This window comes from Alnus glutinosa, chromosome 5, assembly GCF_958979055.1.
Source record: "Alnus glutinosa chromosome 5, dhAlnGlut1.1, whole genome shotgun sequence".
Classification (NCBI taxonomy): Eukaryota; Viridiplantae; Streptophyta; class Magnoliopsida; order Fagales; family Betulaceae; genus Alnus; species Alnus glutinosa.
The window spans coordinates 19,223,423-19,243,493 of NC_084890.1; the positions used below are offsets into that span (position 1 = coordinate 19,223,423).

At 37.3% G+C, this 20,071-nt stretch overlaps 1 protein-coding gene across 1 annotated transcript; it reads right to left on the reverse strand.

Annotated features, from left to right (window-relative positions):
* Window positions 1–2,982: 2,982 nt before the first annotated feature.
* Window positions 2,983–18,847, reverse strand: LOC133868548 (gamma-soluble NSF attachment protein). The gene is made up of 9 exons (XM_062305472.1): window positions 18,692–18,847; window positions 17,723–17,790; window positions 17,499–17,583; window positions 17,220–17,378; window positions 16,159–16,296; window positions 14,782–14,860; window positions 13,540–13,619; window positions 12,811–12,940; window positions 2,983–3,288 (listed from the first exon to the last, which is right to left on the reverse strand). The coding sequence occupies exons 1-9, from the start codon at window positions 18,736–18,738 to the stop codon at window positions 3,184–3,186; spliced, it is 891 nt and encodes a 296-aa protein (XP_062161456.1). The 5' UTR covers window positions 18,739–18,847; the 3' UTR covers window positions 2,983–3,183.
* Between the last annotated feature and the right edge of the window lie 1,224 nt (window positions 18,848–20,071).

Here is a 20,071-nt window from a genome sequence, read left to right on the forward strand (position 1 = left end):
CCAACGTCCACTTTTTGCCACGACATCCGGCCCAGATTCGAGTCCCAACTACCCACGAACTTTGTTTGTAACTTACCCAAAACACCTTTGCTCGAATCTTCCAGGACCGTTCCCATAGCTGGCTGACTTGGAGACAAATCTTTCCCAATTGAGAATTCACGTGAATCCTGGATATCCATAACTGGGGATATGCACGTTTCAGAATTATTCTCGCGTAACGTATCCCCCTTACCAGCTTCTTTCCTTAACGACTCCCCAGTTTCCATAGATGGAATCATCTCCTCCTCCCTCACAGAGCTAGGGTTTGTATCAACAGAATCCCCGCTGCCGGTAACTCTTAACGGAACACCAGACCTACCCCAAAACTTGTGTCGGAATGGAGATAACTCACCGACGACCGGATTCGCTGCGTTCATCCCTTCCGGTACCCCACCATTTTTCTCTTCTCCGTAACCAAACTTCCAACTATAGAAACTCACCCGCAACCAAGGTCCATAAGGGTTTTCTCCCTGAGCGCTGGGATTCCGACGAGGAACATACTGAGTGCAACCCTTTGGCCCGTGACGGACAACCCCACAACTGAAGCAAAATTTTGGAATTTTCTCATATTTAAACGAGATCCAAACTGACTTGCCTAGTAGATGAAGTTTCCAACCTCGAGCAAGAGGCTTTGAGAGATCAAGAAGAATTTTCACCCTTAGATATTCACCCCATCCCACCTCATCGTCTATAATATCAACATCTACCACCTTTCCCACCGAAGCACCGATTTTGTGCCCAACTTCCTTCCCCATGCATGCAAGTGGGAGATTATACATCCTCACCCAAAATGCAGCTTTTTCAAAATCCATCTGCGATGGAGGAGTAATCCCATCGTAGTCCGCAAGAGACACTAGGTTTCCGTCAAACAACCACGGCCGCCCATCCAGAATCCGAGCTTTATCCCAATCATGTTCGAAATCTGCTACAAACATATTATCGCCTAGGACGCGTAAAGAAACAGATCCCGTAGGTTTCCAGGCACGAATAAGAGGAGCCTTAAAAAACTCCTTCGGGAAAATGCGATCCACCAACAGCTTACCCACCAAACATGATTTACCCCTATGCACCAAAGGGTTCAAATCATCAGCATCCAATGACACCCCCTCCTTTTCGTCATCTAGAAGGGAAAAATTCCCCCATATAGAGAAAATGTCTTTTTCCATACAAAATTAGAAAAATCACCACCGAGAGAAGAGAAAGAAACCAGAAAAAGAGAAAAGTGATAAACAAAAAACTCCCAAGGAATCAAGGACAGGCAAAAAACTCCCAGCCCTAAAAGGACTAGAGAAAAACAACTTCACCTCTAGACTTCCAAGAGGAAAACGTAGAGAGAAGGGAGAAGTGAGCTGTAATTGGACAATTTCGATATATAGGCTACATGAGAAAGATAAATCTTACTAATTTATATGGATTAAACTAAAATTAAGTGTCTTATTTTTTAGTTCATTTGAATGTTTTAAAGAATATTTTTGTTTTCATTTGTATGATTTACTCGATTTTCAGCCATTTTATTTAGTTTGCTATGTATTTTTTTAGAATGTTCAGAATTATATGGGTTTTATTTGTGTCGAAATGTAATATGTATCATACCAATAATATTAGAAACTCCTGCTAATTTTTATTTTTATTTTTTATTTTTTTTATTTTAAACTACTGATATTGGAACAAAGATTTTAATATGTTTTAATTTATATGAATTAAAATAAAATTAAGGGGTCTTATTTTTTAATATATTTGATTTTTTTATTGGTTTTTTTTTTTTTTTTTGTGGTACATTTTTTTTTTTTGAAGTGGTTTTTCTGCTTTTAAAAGCAAAAGAAGGCAAAAAAAATTATTTGATTAAGCATTGAACGTGATGTGAGAGGATTTATTGGATTCATTAAATGTTGAGTGAAAAATTTTTGTTTTAGTTTGTAAGATTCGGTTTAGGTGCTGTAAAAAAAATAAAAAATAAAATAAAATTACATCACCATCTTGACTATTGAAAAAACTACAGCACCTATGTTGTAATATTTGAAATTTAGATTTTCTTTTTGCTATTTTTTTTTTATACTCCTTTTCGTTATAAACTACACCTATGTGAACAAATATTTTAGGGGTAATTACCATTTCTCCCCATGAACTTCCAACTTTTGCGCAAAACCCCCACAAACTACCAACTCGACCAAAATAGAGCATTCAACTACCAAAGACAACCCTTTTCCCCCCTTCCGTCAGTCAAAGGGGTTAAAACAAACGGTCAACGGATCACGTGATCATCACAGGCCGTTTTACCTTCATTTTCTTCATCTTTTCCCCCATGAACTACCACCATCTTCCTCTTTTCCCCCCATGAACTACCACCATCTTCCAACATGCCTCCACGTAAAACGGCACATGACCCGTTGACTGTTTCTTTTAACCCCTCTAACTGACGGAAAGGGGGAAAATAGTTTTCTTTGATAGTTGAATGCTCTATTTTGGTCGAGTTGGTAGTTCATAGGAGCATCGCGCATTTTTTGGTAGTTCATGGAGGAAAAAGTAATTACTCCAATATTTTAAGAAGTTTTGTTTTTTTTTTTTGGATTTTCTTAACCTTTATTGTCTTTTTATTGAAAGATGTGTGATAATTTTTTTTTTTTTTTACAAGTATTTTTTAACCTATAATAAAAAGATTAAATATGTTTAAATTCTAAAACTAAATTATAATGAAGAATACCGCGCATAGCCCGTGTTATGAGTTTTCAAATAGAAAAGAGTAGTTTACTCTTGGAAAATTTCGGTAACATGCTTTTAGAAAACAAAACAAAACAAATTTAAATTATGGCGTCCGTTTCATGCTTAATTAGTTAATTTCATCGGAGTAGTCATTCTGCCAGTTTTTATTTAAGAGAGTCTACTTGTTGCCTCTCATCACATCATTCAGGAAAAGAGGTTGAAACAAATTTAAGGACTCCGAAATTCTAAGTGTACACCACTTCTTCATGTGTTTAACCCATAGATAGAGTCGAGAATACAATGCAACTTTTTATACAAATGCAGGTAAACAATTTTTTATTTATTTATTTTTTTTAAAAAAAAATAAAATAAAATAAAATAAAATCAAATTTTGAAAAATATTCTTACAAAAAAGGAGTAGATCCAAGCAGCGTCAGTGAGCGGTTAAGTGAGGTCATTTTCATCCAGTGCCTCTTCTTGCTCTCCCACACCATCACTCTTTAGTGCACTCACTTCGCCAGTAGGCAGTTTCCTAGCAAGCCTGATGATCTGAACCATTCCATCTCAGTTAAATATATGCCAAGATCTCATCAATAATCACCATATTACTTGTAATTGATTGGTATAAATTTACACAACATAATTGATGATAATTGCCATACAGTAAACATTCATAATAATTACATAATTGTCAAGACCATGAAGAGGGCCATTTTATATAGTAAGACGCAATGAAGATTGCCAAGACAAAAATAAAATAAAATAAAATATGAAGCTGTTAAAATTACCACTAAAGACATTTGGCCAAATCAAATCATTTTATAGCGGCTATGTTGGGACATTATTTAATTGATCGGAACTTTAAGGGGGAAAAAAAGAAGTATTGATAAAAAAAAACACAGGACATTACCCTGAAAGTTTACTAGGAATCAACTTTAGTTAAACTTCATTTTGCTCGACTCCGTGACCACGTCCGTTACACAAAGCAAGTTTATAAGCATGCAGCAGTATTAGCAAGCACATATCACCTAATCTGACTATCTGAGCAGGATTATGACGAACTTGAACAGAAAAGCTGTGTCCTCACATTTATAGCTGTTTTTATTGAATTTTGTTAATTTCATTGCCATTCGTGTGTTAGATGCTATCTCTGAAACCTTTCCCTTTCTTTTGTTTTGGTTTTGTTGTTTTGTTTTTTGGTAGGGGTGATGGCGATGGGCATGGCCTTAAGCTGAAGGAATGCAAAACGTAATTTTTGAGTTATTGGATGTTCCAAGTGGACAACAACGTTTTTCCGGGCTAAAGCATATTGAATGAATAATCGAGGCCTCTGTAGCCTAAGTGCATAGCATAAATATGAAGACATGGCAATAAAAGAAATTGAAAACAAATTTGTGTAATGTTTCAGGTTTGGAATATGCAGCAATGCAATTAACTAGATTTTTTAGTGTCAAAGAACCTATGTCACGTTCAATTCAAGTTTAATTATGGTGCATTTTGAGAATAATTTCGTTGAGTGTGGATTTACTTTTAGTAATATTACAATAAATAAATTAGGGAAAACTATACATATCTCCTTCAAACTAACACTCAATTTGCAATATACCCCTTTTGTCCCGCAAAAAGACAAAAATGTCCCTAAATTTTTTTCAATAAGATAAAAATGCCCCTATAATATATATATATATATATATATATATATATATATATATATATATATATATATATATATAAGAAAAAACCATGGTGAAGTAATTTAGAAAAAGGAAAACAGAAGACCTACGTATATGGTCCTTTAAATTGCTGGTATTTGATTTTGTGGTTGCAAGATGTTTTGATTCTCAACCCATTACATAAATTGTCCAAGCAGGATTCTGTCTCTCTAATGTTTACGAGGTTAGCTAATTGACAAAAAAGGTTGAGAATTTCTTTGTTTGAGTTTTCATGTGTGGGTAGTACGGCTCAGTAGGGGAGAGGTAGTTTGGCATGAGGTGCTGGCATAGGGGAGACAATGTGACGAGTCCTAAGCTGACAACTACCAGCAAACAGTTGGACCATATGTCCTTAGTTATCTGATGTTGCTTGATATGTATATCACAATTCGCTTTTAGCCTAATTTATCTTTGTAAGTTTCGTTGTTAGGTGTGGATGTCAACTTTATCTATCATTTTATGATGTCTATCTTATCGAATAAACAACTCTATAAGCTGGTGTATGGATATTATCACATTAATGAAAGAAGACTCCAAATGTTTATCCTAATTTTCCTAGAGATGGAAAATGTCTAAGCAATTGTTGAGATTCTGCTGCGCTGTGACTGTGTGAGCCAACGTTTGTGAGTGTAATTTTGCCCTGCCATTCCTATTTCTTCCCCTGCAACTGCATCACAGTGTGTGACAGGGAAAGTGTGTTCGTGAGTGAAGGGGAGATGTGATGTGTTGTGTGAAGTGTGGTGAGATGTGAGGAAAGCACAAGTGCGTGTAAGAAGTTGGGAAGTATAGTGTGTGAAAAAGGTGTGGCGCTGTGCGTAGGTGTGCTGGTTAGCCCACGGTGAGACAAAACAAAAGAAAGAGGTGTGGTGAGGTGCAGTGCATGAGTTGACAAGACGGAGAGAAAACTGTACAATGGGAAGAAGAGAGAAGTGTACAGAGAGTGAGAAAAAGAGGAGAGAGCTGTATAGTGGGAAGAAGAGAAGGGGGAGGGGAGAGGGTGGAAGAGGGGAAGAGAGTAGTACGGATGACAGGAAAAAAAAGAAGGGAGGTGTGTGTGCATAAGAGGATGTGTGGATTGTGAGAAATCTTCTAGCACAGTGGGAGTGTTCTGTCCTACACACTCAGTCAGCAACTTGATTTAAGGTGAAAAATTTATTTTCTAAATTACATACTTCAATTCAGTAGCTTAAGGAAAATATGGAGAGATTAACTATTAAAAGTTTTGATAGTTTCAGTTACCTCAGGATTTTAAGAACATGTTCTTATAAGCTTGAATGGATTCAGTTAAACAATTCTAAAAAAGAATTTATTGCTGAATATTATAGCTTCAGGTTGCTTAGTTTAGGCAAAAAAATTCTGGATTTGCTATATGTAAATTGAAAGAAATGTATGAGCAATCCCTTGACATATAGCTGCTGGAATTTTAAGGTTTCATTAACTCCTAATTCATGTCGAGTAGACCAATGGTGAAAAAGTTTAGCCAAGTACATGACTTACGGAAATTCCTAGAAAAACTACCAGCTTGACATAAACTAGACACAACATTAGCGTCAGCCACCAGATACCAGTTATGTATCTGGCCTAGCCATAGCCTTAGTAAGTTTGATAATCAGTTGAATGTGATTTGGTTAAATGAAAATATTACGAACCAATTTAGTATTCAGCCTGCACTAAGAAAGATACAATGATATTGTTGAAAAATATGGAGATTTGGAGTAGTTTTCCTACAAGAACAAGCTTGGACAGCTTGTATGATTTTAACATGCATGTCGGGAATTTAGGGAAAAAGAAATAATTTGATTTTTATAGACAGGCAAGAAAGACTTGGTGTAAAAATGTGACCATTTGGATATTTAAAGGTTAGCACAAAATTTTTCATGGGTTAGTTAACCAATCGGCCACATTGAAATCCACCTTGGAGATTTATGTATTTAACTTAACTCACACATGTATAAAGGGAAGTTGAAAGGCTTGATAAGTTAGGAAGTTCAATATTTCATGCATAAAAAGTTATAGTAAGAAAATTGAAAATTAGAGTTTCTTCAACACCCTACTAAATAGTTTAGTAAGGAAAGTTAGCACATTGATCATGTAGGCTCAATTGGAGTTTTAATCATACCAAGTATGGAAATTGAGGGTATCGACACCACATGTTTAATTATGGTTTTGATACGTGAATTTCTAGATAAGGAAACCTAAGGTTTCGACAACGTGTGGATAATAAGAGTTTAATGGGCATTTTGCCAAATGAGGAAAAATAGGGTTTTAATGAATGATTATGCTAATAGAGAAATGTCCATGATGATTGTAGGCTTTGGAGCCAAAGTGGTGGAAGTATTCAAAGAAGGTTAAAATTGTAAGCGCTCAAGGTAAGCAAGTTATTTTGTGCTAGCATTTTTATAAAAACTTGACATGTGGCATTTTATGTTCTAAATCATTCCTTAAGTATTTTTACTCATGAAAAGTGAGACTGGACTACCGTCACAATTGTTTATTCCAAATGACGCATGCTATGATGCAATTAACTGTTTTATTATGTCATGTACAGAAAATACTTTCTGGATATGTAAGTGATATGATTTAATGATTTATGTATATGTTGCATCTCAAAGAGACAAGTAAAAAATAGAAAACATGCACATGCAATATAGAGTTTTATGAATGTTTAAGAAAGTATTTTTGAAAGTGCATATGCAATATATAGGCTGGCACCCATGGCACCCATACATCAGAGTTTACTACCAGTACCAAGTAGATACAAAGAGAGGATAGCATGACGCAACAGTGTAGGGGACCCTTACTTGAATGTGCCACCTATGACAATGTTCTAGGGCTCAGTCATGATCGATCAAGAAAGTGTAGAGTTGGCTCATCCTGTGACCACAAGATGAGTGAAAGAAGTCCTACGGGACGCGCCAACCCTAGATCGTACAGGGTGAATAGTACGAAAGAGGCCGAGGAGGAGGGTTAACAGTTAAGTGATAATGTGTTTACAACAAAGTTCATTTATGTCTTTATCTTGCATCATTATTATAAAATTTTTTTTTTTTGATAAGTAATGATAGTATTATTGAAAGCGTAAGGCGCCCCTACGTACACTAGAAGTATACAACAGGAAACACCTAACTAGAAAGCGAAAAAGAAGTAAGAAATTCAGCAAAGCTGATAGATAAAGGGTACAAATAAGCCATCGACCAGACATACAAAGTATGAAGAAACAACTCTAGCACCTCCTCAAGGGAGCTTTCTAGATTCTCAAAACACCTAAGGTTTCTTTCTCTCCAAATACACCAAAAAAGGCAATTAGGCACCATCTTCCAAGAAGTAGCGCTCCCTGATCTCCCAGACTTCCACCAACAAGCAACTAAGTCAAGCACACTCCTAGGCATGACCCACGCAATCCCAAAGCGTGAGAAAATGTTGTTCCATAGAGCTGAAGCCAAATCGCAATGCAGAAGAATATGGTCCACTGATTCCCCATCCCGCTTGCAAAGACAGCATCTATCCACAATAATTAAGTTCCTCTTCCTAAGATTGTCCAAGGTCAAAATTCTGCCTAGAGCTGCAGACCAAGTGAAGAAAGCTGCCCTCGGGGAAGCCTGAGACCGCCACACACACTTCCATGGGAATCGAGTACCTCCAGCACACATCATAGAACCAAAAAAAGACTTCACCCTGAACACACCTTTCTTGGATGGGACCCATTTAAGACAATCTGCCCTCTCCATATTCACCTTGGTGGAGCCCAGCATCTGGAAAAAAGAGGCAAAAACATCGACTTCCCAATCATGAGCCTCTCTAATAAAGCTCACGTTCCATTGAATGGACCCGCCCAAACTTTCCAAATTATCAGCCACTGACGCATCCTTCACCCGAGCAATGCCAAATAGATCAGGGAACACTTCTTTCAGAATCGAATCTCCGCACCACAAGTCATGCCAAAATCTGATCCTACTCCCTTCCCCCACCTCAAATCTAAGGAGTTTGGAGAATTTCTCCCAACCTTTCCTTATAAACTTCCACAACCCTACTCCAAACGCCCCAGCAACCTCTCGGGAGCACCACCCACCCCACAAACTTCCATACTTTGAGTCCACCGCGACTCTCCACCAAGCATCCCTATCCATGCCATATCGCCATAACCATTTGCCTAGCAATGCGCGATTAAACTGAACCAACTTCCTAATGCCAAGCCCCCCATTCGAAATTGGAGTACAAACCTTCTCCCAACTCACCAAGTGGTATTTAAAAGCTTCACCCATGCCACCCCAAAGAAAATCTCGTTGCAACTTCTCAATGCGAGAAGCAACACTCACCGGAATAGGGAACAGAGACATGTAGTACGTAGGTAAGTTAGAGAGCGTACTCTTGATAAGGGTCACTCTCCCTCCCTTAGAGAGGTATAACCTTTTCCAACTAGCCAACCGTTTTTCAACCTTCTCAATAACTCCATCCCAAATACGAGTAGACTTGTAAGGAGCCCCCAATAGAAGACCCAAATACATCACAGGCAAATAAGCAACTTCACACTCTAAAATGCCAGCTAACCTACCCACATTATCGACATTCCCCACTGGAATAATGCTGGATTTGGCCAAATTAACCTTAAGCCCCGAGACAGCCTCGAATAAGAGCAAGAGGACTCGCAAAGACCGAATCTTTGAGGAGCTAGCATCACAGAAAATCAAAGTGTCATCAGCGAACAAAAGATGGGAAAAAGAAGCATCACCCACTCTGAAACCATCCAACACACCCCCACTCACTGCCGCAGTAATCATGCGACTCAGCGCCTCCATAACAAACACAAACAAAAGGGGAGACAAAGGGTCTCCTTGCCTTAGGCCTCGAGAGCTACTGAAAAAACCGTTTGGTGAGCCATTAACAAGCACCGAGAACTTAGCAGAAGAAATGCACCGAGCTATCCACGAACACCATTTGCCCCCAAAGCCGCATCTCCTCAACATATACAACAGAAAATCCCAATTAACGTGATCATAAGCTTTTTCTAAATCCATTTTGCAAATGACTCCCGGCTCCCTTGATATAATACGACTATCAAGGCATTCATTCGCAACTAGCACTAACTTATTTTCCTTACTGAGTCGTGGACCCATCCTTCAACCTTTAAATTTTTATTTAAAAGGGGTGCAGTTTTGCGGTGCCGAGCAGCAGGGTTAGGAGGCAACACTAAGTTATAGGTTTGTTGATGCGTAAAAGAGATTTTGTTTAAAAATTGTAAATTCTAATGTAAGCTAAATATTTTTTGAGCACTTGAAGATCTCTGTTGGTTTCACGTTAGTGTTAAAGGTAAATGCTTCATTTCAGGAATTTTTAGTCCTCTCGTATTATATGATAAAAAGTTTTAGATTTTCCGCTGCATTCATGGAGGCATAACTACGTTGTGCAATGATTCTATGAGATAGGTCGCACCCTTGACCTGCTGTGAGGTATGGGGTTGGGGGCGTGACATTTCTTCATGAAATTTCAGTGGAACAATTGGCCACTATCACATAAACTTGGACACTCCCAATATCATTAGACACATGTCAAACACCAAGAATACCAAAACAACTTTATATATTTCTGACGTATTTTAAGCGTTTCCATAATTTTAGATATACTTTTAATTTTATTGCACTTTCATTTTACACTTGGGTGGACACGTGAAATTAATGTCAACAACTGTGGATGAAGCTTTCCATTCTTTCTTAAATTTAAAAATATAAATATAAATATAAAAAGAAGAAAAAATCATGATAATGATTTATATAGAAAATTTCTACAACTTTAAACTAGTTGGGAAAGAATTATGGAAAAAACAAAAGAGAGTACAAACATAAAGACAATCAGGTTCAGATTTATTATAGCACCAATCTATCAGATTTCTCCTAAAACTCTCTCATCTTTCTCTCTATTACTCATCGGCACATGATGGTGCATTCAGGCAGTGGGTTATGGATTGGGTGGCCGGAGAGAGCTCATTGTGATCCGTAAGGGTCTTGATGGGTGGGGCTGGATAAAATTTGCCAAAGAGTTGCGTAAGGTGAAGGATTTCTTTGCTGCTTCGGTCAGGTATGGGTCTGGGTTTCCAGCTTCAGCGGAGAAGAAGGGTGTGAAGGAGGGGCCATGGCTGGGTACGGGTCCATTTGTGGAGGTGTTGCAGGCGGAGCCCAGTTTTTCTGCAATGGAGAAGACTCCGGCGGAGGAGCTTGGAGATCCGTTGGTTACAGTCTTTGATGCCGGTGACAAACCGCTGGGCAAGAACAACTCTAACATCCCCTCTATTCAAGGCAATGGGAATTGTCTCTTTGATGATGAAGATGTAAGGGGCGGTAGATGCTTTGTAAAGAGGAAGATATTACGTCTTCTTTGGGATTGGCAGAGGTATCTCGTGAAGGCTAGAGTGGAGATAGACAAGGTATGGGGAAGATTCTGGAAGGGATGAGGTATGCTAGATGCATTCATGCTGCTGGGTCGAATTGCAAGCCCATTAGAGTTGGGCGATTCAAAGGAGGGGTGGCTTGGTCCCCTAAGCGTAAGCCCAAGCTCAAGTATTAATCGATCCCTCAACCCGTTCTTGTAATGGGTAAACCCAGTAAGGTTAAGCCCAAGTTTAAGTCCAGGTTTTAAGTTCAAACCCAAAACAAGTGTGGTGAAACCCACCATCTTGTCGGGTATGGGGGCAGGTCCGTTTTCACCGGGTGCGGTTTCAAGCCATTCCAAGCAGTGTTTTGATACTCCGGAGTTGTTGCCAGAGGTGGTCCTAGCCACTTCTGGTCCAGTCCGACTTGCTAGGATGTCTCCAGTAAGGACAGATGATGCCGGTGATACGTTCTTGCTTACATAGTTTTGAAGACCAGCTTTTGTGAGCTCTCACTGGTGAGGTCTATTGAGCTCGCAGATCAGCCTACACCAACTTCTGTGAGTCTTGACAATCAGCAACAGGGGTCCTCTCTGATATGGTCAGATATCGTCGGTCGGTGTTTGATAGTATCCTCATCTTCTCAGTCTTCAATCTTGGCTCCAAAGGTGGAAGTAGACCACATCTCGTGTTGTGTTCCCTTGGCGTCGTCGTCGGAGGCCGCAATTCAGATCCCACCAGTGACCTTGAGTCTCAAAGCTAGCAGCCTGGGCCTTTTTCATTGGCACCATCTGAGAATGCCAAAGACCACACCATTCCTCCGCCGAAGGCGTGTTTGCCAGGTATGGTTTGGGCCGGCTGCGTTGGATCCCCTAACACCTGCGGGGACCAAGCCTTTGAATTTAGTTTTGGTGCCCCCATCTTTGCCGGCTCCTAAACCCGTGAAGTGTTATAGCTGTAAGATGAAGGGCAGCAAATTTTTGAATATGGGTGATAGCTTGATCACCGAGGCAGTCTCGATTTTCAGTGCTCCACCTGTCGTGCCTTTGGGGTTAGGCCTCTCTCCGCCAGTGGTTGAGACTGAGTTCTGATGATCGAAAAACCACTCTGGGAAGGGATTTTCTCTGGCGGGTTTTTCTCAAGCCAAGCTCTTCTGTTGTGGTCCATTCTCTGATGTCCCAAGTAGTGTTGGGCTTGAACTGCCCCCAGGCCTTGCCATTTGTTCAGCTTCCTCTTGCTGATGACAAGGAGACATGATTGGATCCAATCCTAGAAGTGGCTGGTTGGATTTGGTATCGACTCATCTTTGGAGTTGGTTGTGAGGGATCAGGGAGGCGATATTTGGGTTGGGGAGGACATTGAAGAGGACCTTTTGGGAGATTTTCCCTATCCATTGGGTTTTTTTCCCCTGCAACTTTTCTGGATTGGGCTTTGGTGGGGCATTTGTGTGAGGGGATCGAGGACATTGAAGAAGACCACCCTCGGAAGGTGAAGGGTGTTCGCCTTAAGCCCAAAGTAGAAGGGAGCTTCTAAATTTAGAATGCTCCATCAACTATGATGCTTATGGCACGTCCTCTAGGCGTGGAAAAGGCAAGGCTCACGCTGTCTAGCGTCGAGTGCTTAGTGTGGGTTCAGGTTTGAGGGCTTTTCGGGTTTTGTGGGTTTTTCTTGCTGTTTCGTTTGGGTTTTTCTTTTGCTCGTTTTAGTTAGGAGCTTCCTGTGTATACTACCTATGTACTTAAGGGTGCCTTGCGGCTTTTAATAAATTGTCCATTACTTACAAAAAAAAAATGTCATTGATTGTTTTCAATTTTCTAGCTTTCATGATGTTTTAGATTTCTGTTCCTTTTCTGGTTAGGTATTTCTCTTGTATACTTTATTTGTACTTGAGTTGCGTCTTTGAGCTTTTAAATGAATTCCACTTAACATTGTATTATTGTAAAATGGATCAGGCAAAGTTGAACAAATAACAAGGTAGAGCGGAATTGAAATTCTTACCACATGATCAAGATTAGAAACAGCACTTGACTGAGCCAGACGTTTGATTTCTTCAATGTCACCTTCTGAATAAGCAGAAAGAAGCTTACTAGCACAACGGCCCTGGTCACTTCTCAAAAACCCATCAACTCTACGAAGGGGAAAAAGTAGTGAGTCACATCAGAAGAATCCTTTGTGGTGGAAATTGATGTCATAAGAAAAGAAAAAATAAAGGAATTCATTTAGTCAGAACATTATAAAACTGCAATTAGTTCTGCAACTATGTTATGAAACAAGTTCTTAAGCTTTTATGCAACAAGTTCTTGATGCAAAAGCATATATTGACAGAGAAAACCAAAGTTTGGAGCAAGTTGTTTGCTCATTTGATTCCATGAGGGTCTATGCATAACCATTTTAAGAACAGTCCAAAGAAGAAAGTTAAAATAAAAATAAAACATTGGATCCAGATATCGCCCGATGGTTTCCCTTTTCTTTTCCCTCGAAGAAAATGAATGGAATGTCTAACTGAAGACCAGACAGCAATAGGAGATAATCAGAACCGTCATAGAAGTTTAGCAATGTTGATCCATACATTTGTGCTGTAAATAGAACAATGAGGGATGCAATGTTGTCCTAATCTGAATGTTGAAAAAAAAAAAGAACAAACCAAAAAAAAGAAGTTCCATTATATTTTGGGTATTCCAATATATCATAGATGCCAGAAGTCAATGCAAGAAAACCTGTACTTACTGAGAACAGTCATTATAGCACTTCTCTGCTTCCTTGAAGTCATGTGCATAGAGGTAAACAATAATTGAGCTAAGATATGCCTGAAACCAACAAAGATATGTCAGGGATGATTTCTGTGCAAAAAGACTTTTTAAACGTGGCAAGATAAGCAAGGGAGAACTTCACTTATAACCCTTAATCTTTCATCACTTTTGAAAAAATGTACCCAAACTTTAAAAAGTCTCAATTTAAGGTATCCATCTTTCAATTTTTTTCAATTTCAACCATTTTTTTAAACAAATAAACACATGGGTATTTTGAGAGTTTTGACAGGATTTAACGGAAAATTCTAATGGAGAGTTGAAATTAAAAAAAAAAAAAAAAAAAGCCCAAAAAAAGAAAGAAAGAAACCCACCAAACAAACTCACAAGAACCTAAGCCTACAAGCACAAAGAACCCCAATCCAACCCACAAGGAACACACCAAAAAAGAAAGAAAGAAAGATGGATACCCTAAATTGACAATTTTTAAAGTTTGGGTACCTTTTTTCAAAACCAATGAAAGATCAAAGGCTATAAGTGAAGTTTCCTTGATAAACAATAAAACGTTGACGTTGACTCTGCAAGAAAAGAGAAAATAATTTTTCCAACTTTTTTATTCGTAATAAAGGAACAGCTACAAAATTCAAGGCCGGTCCAAAGTAAAGGACAATTGTACAAGAACAAAGATGTAACCTATGGTCATTCTATGGGATATACCAGATTATTCTTTGGGATAGACAAAGATGTATCACATGGTAAGGGTAGAACCAGATAAATGGTCTTGACTTTTCAATTTAACATTTATATACCAGATGATATGGCACAACAGAATTTGCTAGGTGGGAGAGGATAATATCTTTCATTGATAAGTAGTGAGGATAATATCTTTCTTTGATAAGTAGAGAGGATAATATCTAATGGTGCAGAGATGGGATGCAGAGCAGACCCTGCATAAATGGAGCCTTAAGGCATATGAATGCTCAAAAATTCTAAAAAAATACATGTTCTAAAGAGAAATTAGCAAGAGTTCACTTGCAGCACACTCTCCTTCAGTTAAAAGAATCAATGAGTTACAAACAAATTTTGAAAGGAAGGAATAAAAGAATGACATTAGTGAGAAAAGAAAGGAAAGTTCTTTCTCATAATCAAGGGAACAGCGGAAGGAAGCTGGACACATTATATAAACTATAGAGACTAGAACACAAAAACAAATTTTTCTGACCTTGCATTTGCTATTCGTTGCCTTGCATTTATCAGCTGCTAAGCCCAATCTCAATAGGAAAGTGGCAGCATCTGTATACCTGAATGTAATGATTAAAATAGTAATTAACAATAACCTTTAGAATAGCAAGTGAATCAATAAGCGAAATAACACTTAAAAAATATTGTTTTAAATCCTAAATTAACGTATTGGTAATGATGTCCATGCATGCTGACAACAGCCAGATGATGTATAAATTCAAGATTAAAAGGATTTCTTAACGTGTCCAACAAGTTAATACTGGAGGAGTCGATAATGCTTATACAAATGTCAAAATATGAAAATAACACAAAGTATCAGACACGTCAACCTTACAGCAAGGCTTTGAGGGCACAATGGCATAGATACACATAACTACATCCAAAATATTCAATCATATATATCTATGCCACTGTTATTGATGTCAGAAAATAAACTTCATTCATTTGAAATTGCATATTCAACATAAGTTCCCAGTGCATACACCTAAAACATGACAAATGCAACATCTAAAAGAAGTGGACAGTCAATTTTGTTCCCTTTTTCTCTCTTTTAGTTTCCATACTCAATTCCCAGAAATTATATTTCAGGAAGTAACAGTGAAATATAAAATTTTAACAGTATCTCCATCTGCGACTTATCAAGATTCACCATCAATGACAGTTTTCGAAAGTGCACCATTTATCACAAGGCACATATTTTAACAAGTAATTGGTAAGCCATCATACAGCTACAATTTCTGGACACTGCCACAACTGTCATGTTTCTACAAAGACACAGGGTATTGGACATAGCAACTCCCATGAATCCAAACACGGTGATATGCCTTCACCCTTTTTTTTTTAGGAATTTATGGAATACAATGTAATGTCTAGTGATATCTGCGTGCTTATTTTCCAAGCACAAGAACTGTCAATGGAAAAATAATTTGACATTCTAAACCTCTATATAAGTTCCTTGACAACAATGCATTAGACCAGTAAATTTTAGCACATATTTCAGATAAATGAATGTGAAATATTTTTTATAAGTCTCTAAATAAGTGGCAAAGACAGGTGGACACAAGTAGCATGTCCCCAAAGACACCAATTTATTAAATAGAAAAAGTGTCTTACAATTGCAATGGAAGTGCATTTTACCCGGATATGAAAGAATAAATAAGACCAGGACCTTTAAGCTTTTTAAAAGAGTACCAATTTATGCAACTTAAAACTGTCTGAAGTTGATACATAAAAGTATTTAAAAGTATATTAGAGAAGCACAAAGGGTTCACTTCATCCACTCAATCATATAAATATACATTTTACCATGGTTCTAACAAGTACATTGACTTTGTATGTCAATACCATCAAAACTTACTTCTCAAGTTTTATATAAACACTTGTTGCATCACGATATAGATCAAAGGCCATTTGTTCCTTCCCATCCTCTTCGAGAATAGAACAAGCATCAGTGTAAAGTTGAATAGCTTCATCAGGCACAGCATCTTCAAGAGCACTATAATGGAAAGTAATACTTCAATTTGTTTTCCAAAGACATCCTCAATTGAATGGTAAGATATAGTAAGAATAAGAGTGTAAAAACAGAGACAAGAGGCCATAATCTCAACAATAAGTTTTACACCATTTAATGAAATGAAGTAGAAGAACAAAAGGGGAAATGAAAAAACAAGAACACACACATATACATAGAGATATGCATATCCATACATAAGTAATACAGGTCACTGTCCATTGGCATAGGAATCTCGCAAGGGAAAAAAATTTCTACTAGCAATGAAGGTTATCAAGGTTTTACGCAACCTCCTTCCTATATATGTTTCATAAGTGAATATTAATTGATATTGGAAAAGAAAAATGATGCATTTAAAAAGTCGAAAGAAAAAAGCTATGTCTGAAAAACTTATAAACTATGAACATTAAGAACTTATGAAATTGTGAAGAGATGATAACATTAGATGAGAAACTAAATTCCTCGGCAAGTTATAGTGTTTATTTTGGCCATGCGGGCCATGATTGGTCCGTTATTTCTGTTCATAACATTTGAAGAACAAAATTTTCATCGAAATTGAGCCACTGAAGAAAGGGATGATGGTGATATATCAATTCTCAGATATCATAAAAATTAATCCACCTCTATTATGACTATGATATGCATAGGACTGCCAATTATAATAACAGCCCCATTCGCAATCTTGGATTTAAACGGCAAGATATAAAACTCAACAGCGCAAATCATTTTCACAGGACTTCCATAAACTGGAAGTAGTTTTTCATTATCTGAGTTACTTATCAAAAGAAAAAAAGTTTTCATTAACTGAGTCAAGATATGTTGAGGGGTGCCTCCATGGGAAATATGCTAAAGTAACAGGAAACAGGATTCAAAGCACCAAAACATAAGAGGACGAAACATATGTTTACCGGGCACCCTTCGCAAGAGCATCCGATGCAGGCTGTGATCTCCCACAGACAGTGTATAGCTCAGATGCCCTTCTATAAAAATCAGCAACTTCGCTGAATTTGCCTAGTTCCTTTGCTAGAGCAGCAGCAGATTCCATATGCTTAGCAGCGTCCCAGGGTCTTATCCATTTGTAAAGGATATATAACAAGATAGAAAATCAAATACAATCAGAGCATGAGGCCAAATGACACCCGAAGGATGGGCCATGCTAGTCTGCTACTCAAAGAAAATGAGGATACGAAGAAAGCATCTCTTGTCCTTTCGAAGCTTTCTCAAATGCTTCTTTTGCTTTGTCATAGTTCTTGGTGAGCCTAAACCCGTTAGCTACAGCAGAAAAAATTATTTTCTATAGTTCCCAAACAAGTATGGCAGTCCCAACCCTCTTTTATCCTTTGAAATATCCACGTCACTACATACCCTGTATATAATTTAAAACTCTACAAATGCGTGAAGAATTACGTACCGGCCTGCTCATACAACTGAGTAGCACTTTTCCAATCAGCACTCCACCTTGTAAGACTGAGTTTTGTTCTAAGAATATGCAAAGTAAAGGCAATCAACAATTTCAGAAACGAGAAAAAGTAGCATGCGTGAAGAATAAAAATCATTTGTCAAATACAAAAACAATGATTGCCTCTCTCCTACAAAGAAAAATTACGAAAGTTAAGAGGTTATTATCTGTTCTGGATAATCCTCAGAAACAGAACACAAACACAAAGAGAGAGAGAGACATACACGTGCTCATATATATCTCACTCACAGATAATTTTCCGAAACAAGAACATAAATAATATAGTAACAATTTAAACGGTCTTGCCTTTTATTTCATGTCTTTGGCAACTCAAAATGAAAACTTGTAAACACAACAGTTTCTATCATGCAAATAGAAACAAAAACGCCAGATATTCACAAACTGTAGGCTCTTGCATAGGAGACAAATGACTCATCGAAGACCCAGTCTAAGTCGAATACAATAATATTAGCTACTTCTTCATCATGATTTCTCAAGTAACATTCTATAGCTGTTTATAAGTGAAGTCCAAAAACTTATATATCATATAATTTGTAAAGAATCTCAACAAGCGTGTTGGCAAACACCTATTTGCGGTAGAAAGAAAACCCTAAGTGACCACCATCATTAACATCACAAAATTACAAGAGCATTTCCATTTATGGATCGTCCATCAAAATGTACAAGTAACTCCAGAGGAAACTTTAGTGGTGCTCCAATGATTAAATGGAATTTCTTCTTCCGAGGATTATTAGCCAAAACGAAAACTACTTTTGCAGCTTTATGAAAATCGTCGGAATGTGTTTGTTTCTAATAAAAATTACTAGTTCCAATAATCAAATCCACAAATTTCACAAGTTGTTGAGTGAAAACGTACACATACATGTGTGTATATGTGAGCGATTAGAGAGAGATACTCACAGTTTGTCGGCTTTGATCATCAACTTCTCGAGATCGGAACCGGCCATGGCTGATTCGGAGTTTCTTCAAGTCCGGGTCTCTCTCTCTATGAGTCGGACATTTCCAGATTAGCGTACAGCACAACCTGAAATTCTTTCATATTGTTGGGTTGGGGTTCTCTGTCTGTTAGAGTTTTATAAAATCATTGCAATTGCCAGTCTGCTCCAATGGTTGGAACGATACCGGGCTACTTTGGTAAAAACATTTTAGAAATTGTTTTTTTTTTTTTTTTAAATACAATTTAGCCACTCAAATTACTAGTCATTCTCTGAATACCCTCCCGAACTACTAAGGCTTAGACTCTAGCCCCTCAAATTATCAAAACCTTTGAAAAATGCTCATTTTGGCGAAATACCCCATAATCCCCTTGCCATGTGTCATTTTTCAATTAAAAATAAAAAAAAATTCAAAAAAAAATCAAAAAATTCAAAAAAATTAAAAAAATAAATAAACTAAAATTTTATTTCTTTTATTTTTATTTTTTTAAAAAAAAGATGGATGTTTGGAATGACGTTATTTCTCAACCGCAACTTGATCTTCCCGACTCCCCTCCGATCACCGTCCATTTACAACACCGTGATGACCGATTTTATAGCCCAACTCGGCGAGTTCTGATTCGCAATTATCAGCTCGCTCTCGGCTGAGCTCAAGCTCGCCGAGCTGCAGGCGTACATCGTGCCCAACGACGATTCTGAAAAGAAGCAATACGTCATCTGGTCAATCACAATATTTTAAAAAAAAAAAAAAAAAAATTAGTTTTTTAATTTTTTTTCCAATTTTTTTTTAATTTTTTTAATTTCTTTGAATTTTGTTGAATTTGTTTTAATTTTTTTATTATTTTTTAATTGAAAAATGACACGTAGCAGGGATATTATGGGGATATTCCACTAAAATGGGCATTTTTCAAAAGTTTTGATAATTTGGGGGGCTAGAGTGCAAGCCTTGATAGTTTTTTTGGGGACTATTCTAAGGATTAGTTATTTAACTATAGTTATATTATATTATTTTAGTTAATTATATAGACTTTTTTTAAAATAAAAAAAACACACACACACATGTACAGGTTGAATTCACCAACAAAGTTATATTAACAAATCGTACATAACAAACTATTTATATTACCATAGATTAATAAACAACAAGGTTATTTTTTATAATCTTATTTATAAACATATGCAATCCAATTTCATGTCAATGTATTGTCTATTTATTTATATATACAAACGTATATACATATTTGTACCAACTACCAAGTTTCATATATTCACAAGTTTGTTAATGCATATATTTGAGTTTTGACTTATTAATCAATCAAGCTTCAAACTCATTTATATTTACATT

Coding starts and splice junctions, on each gene's coding strand:
- LOC133868548 (XM_062305472.1), bottom strand. CDS start 18,738: ATGGCCGGTTCCGATCTCGAGAAGTTGATGATCAAAGCCGACAAACT. Junction 17,791..18,691: donor ATGATCAAAGCCGACAAACT/GTGAGTATCTCT, acceptor GCATATTCTTAG/AACAAAACTCAGTCTTACAA. Junction 13,620..14,781: donor CAACGAATAGCAAATGCAAG/GTCAGAAAAATT, acceptor TGTTGGTTTCAG/GCATATCTTAGCTCAATTAT.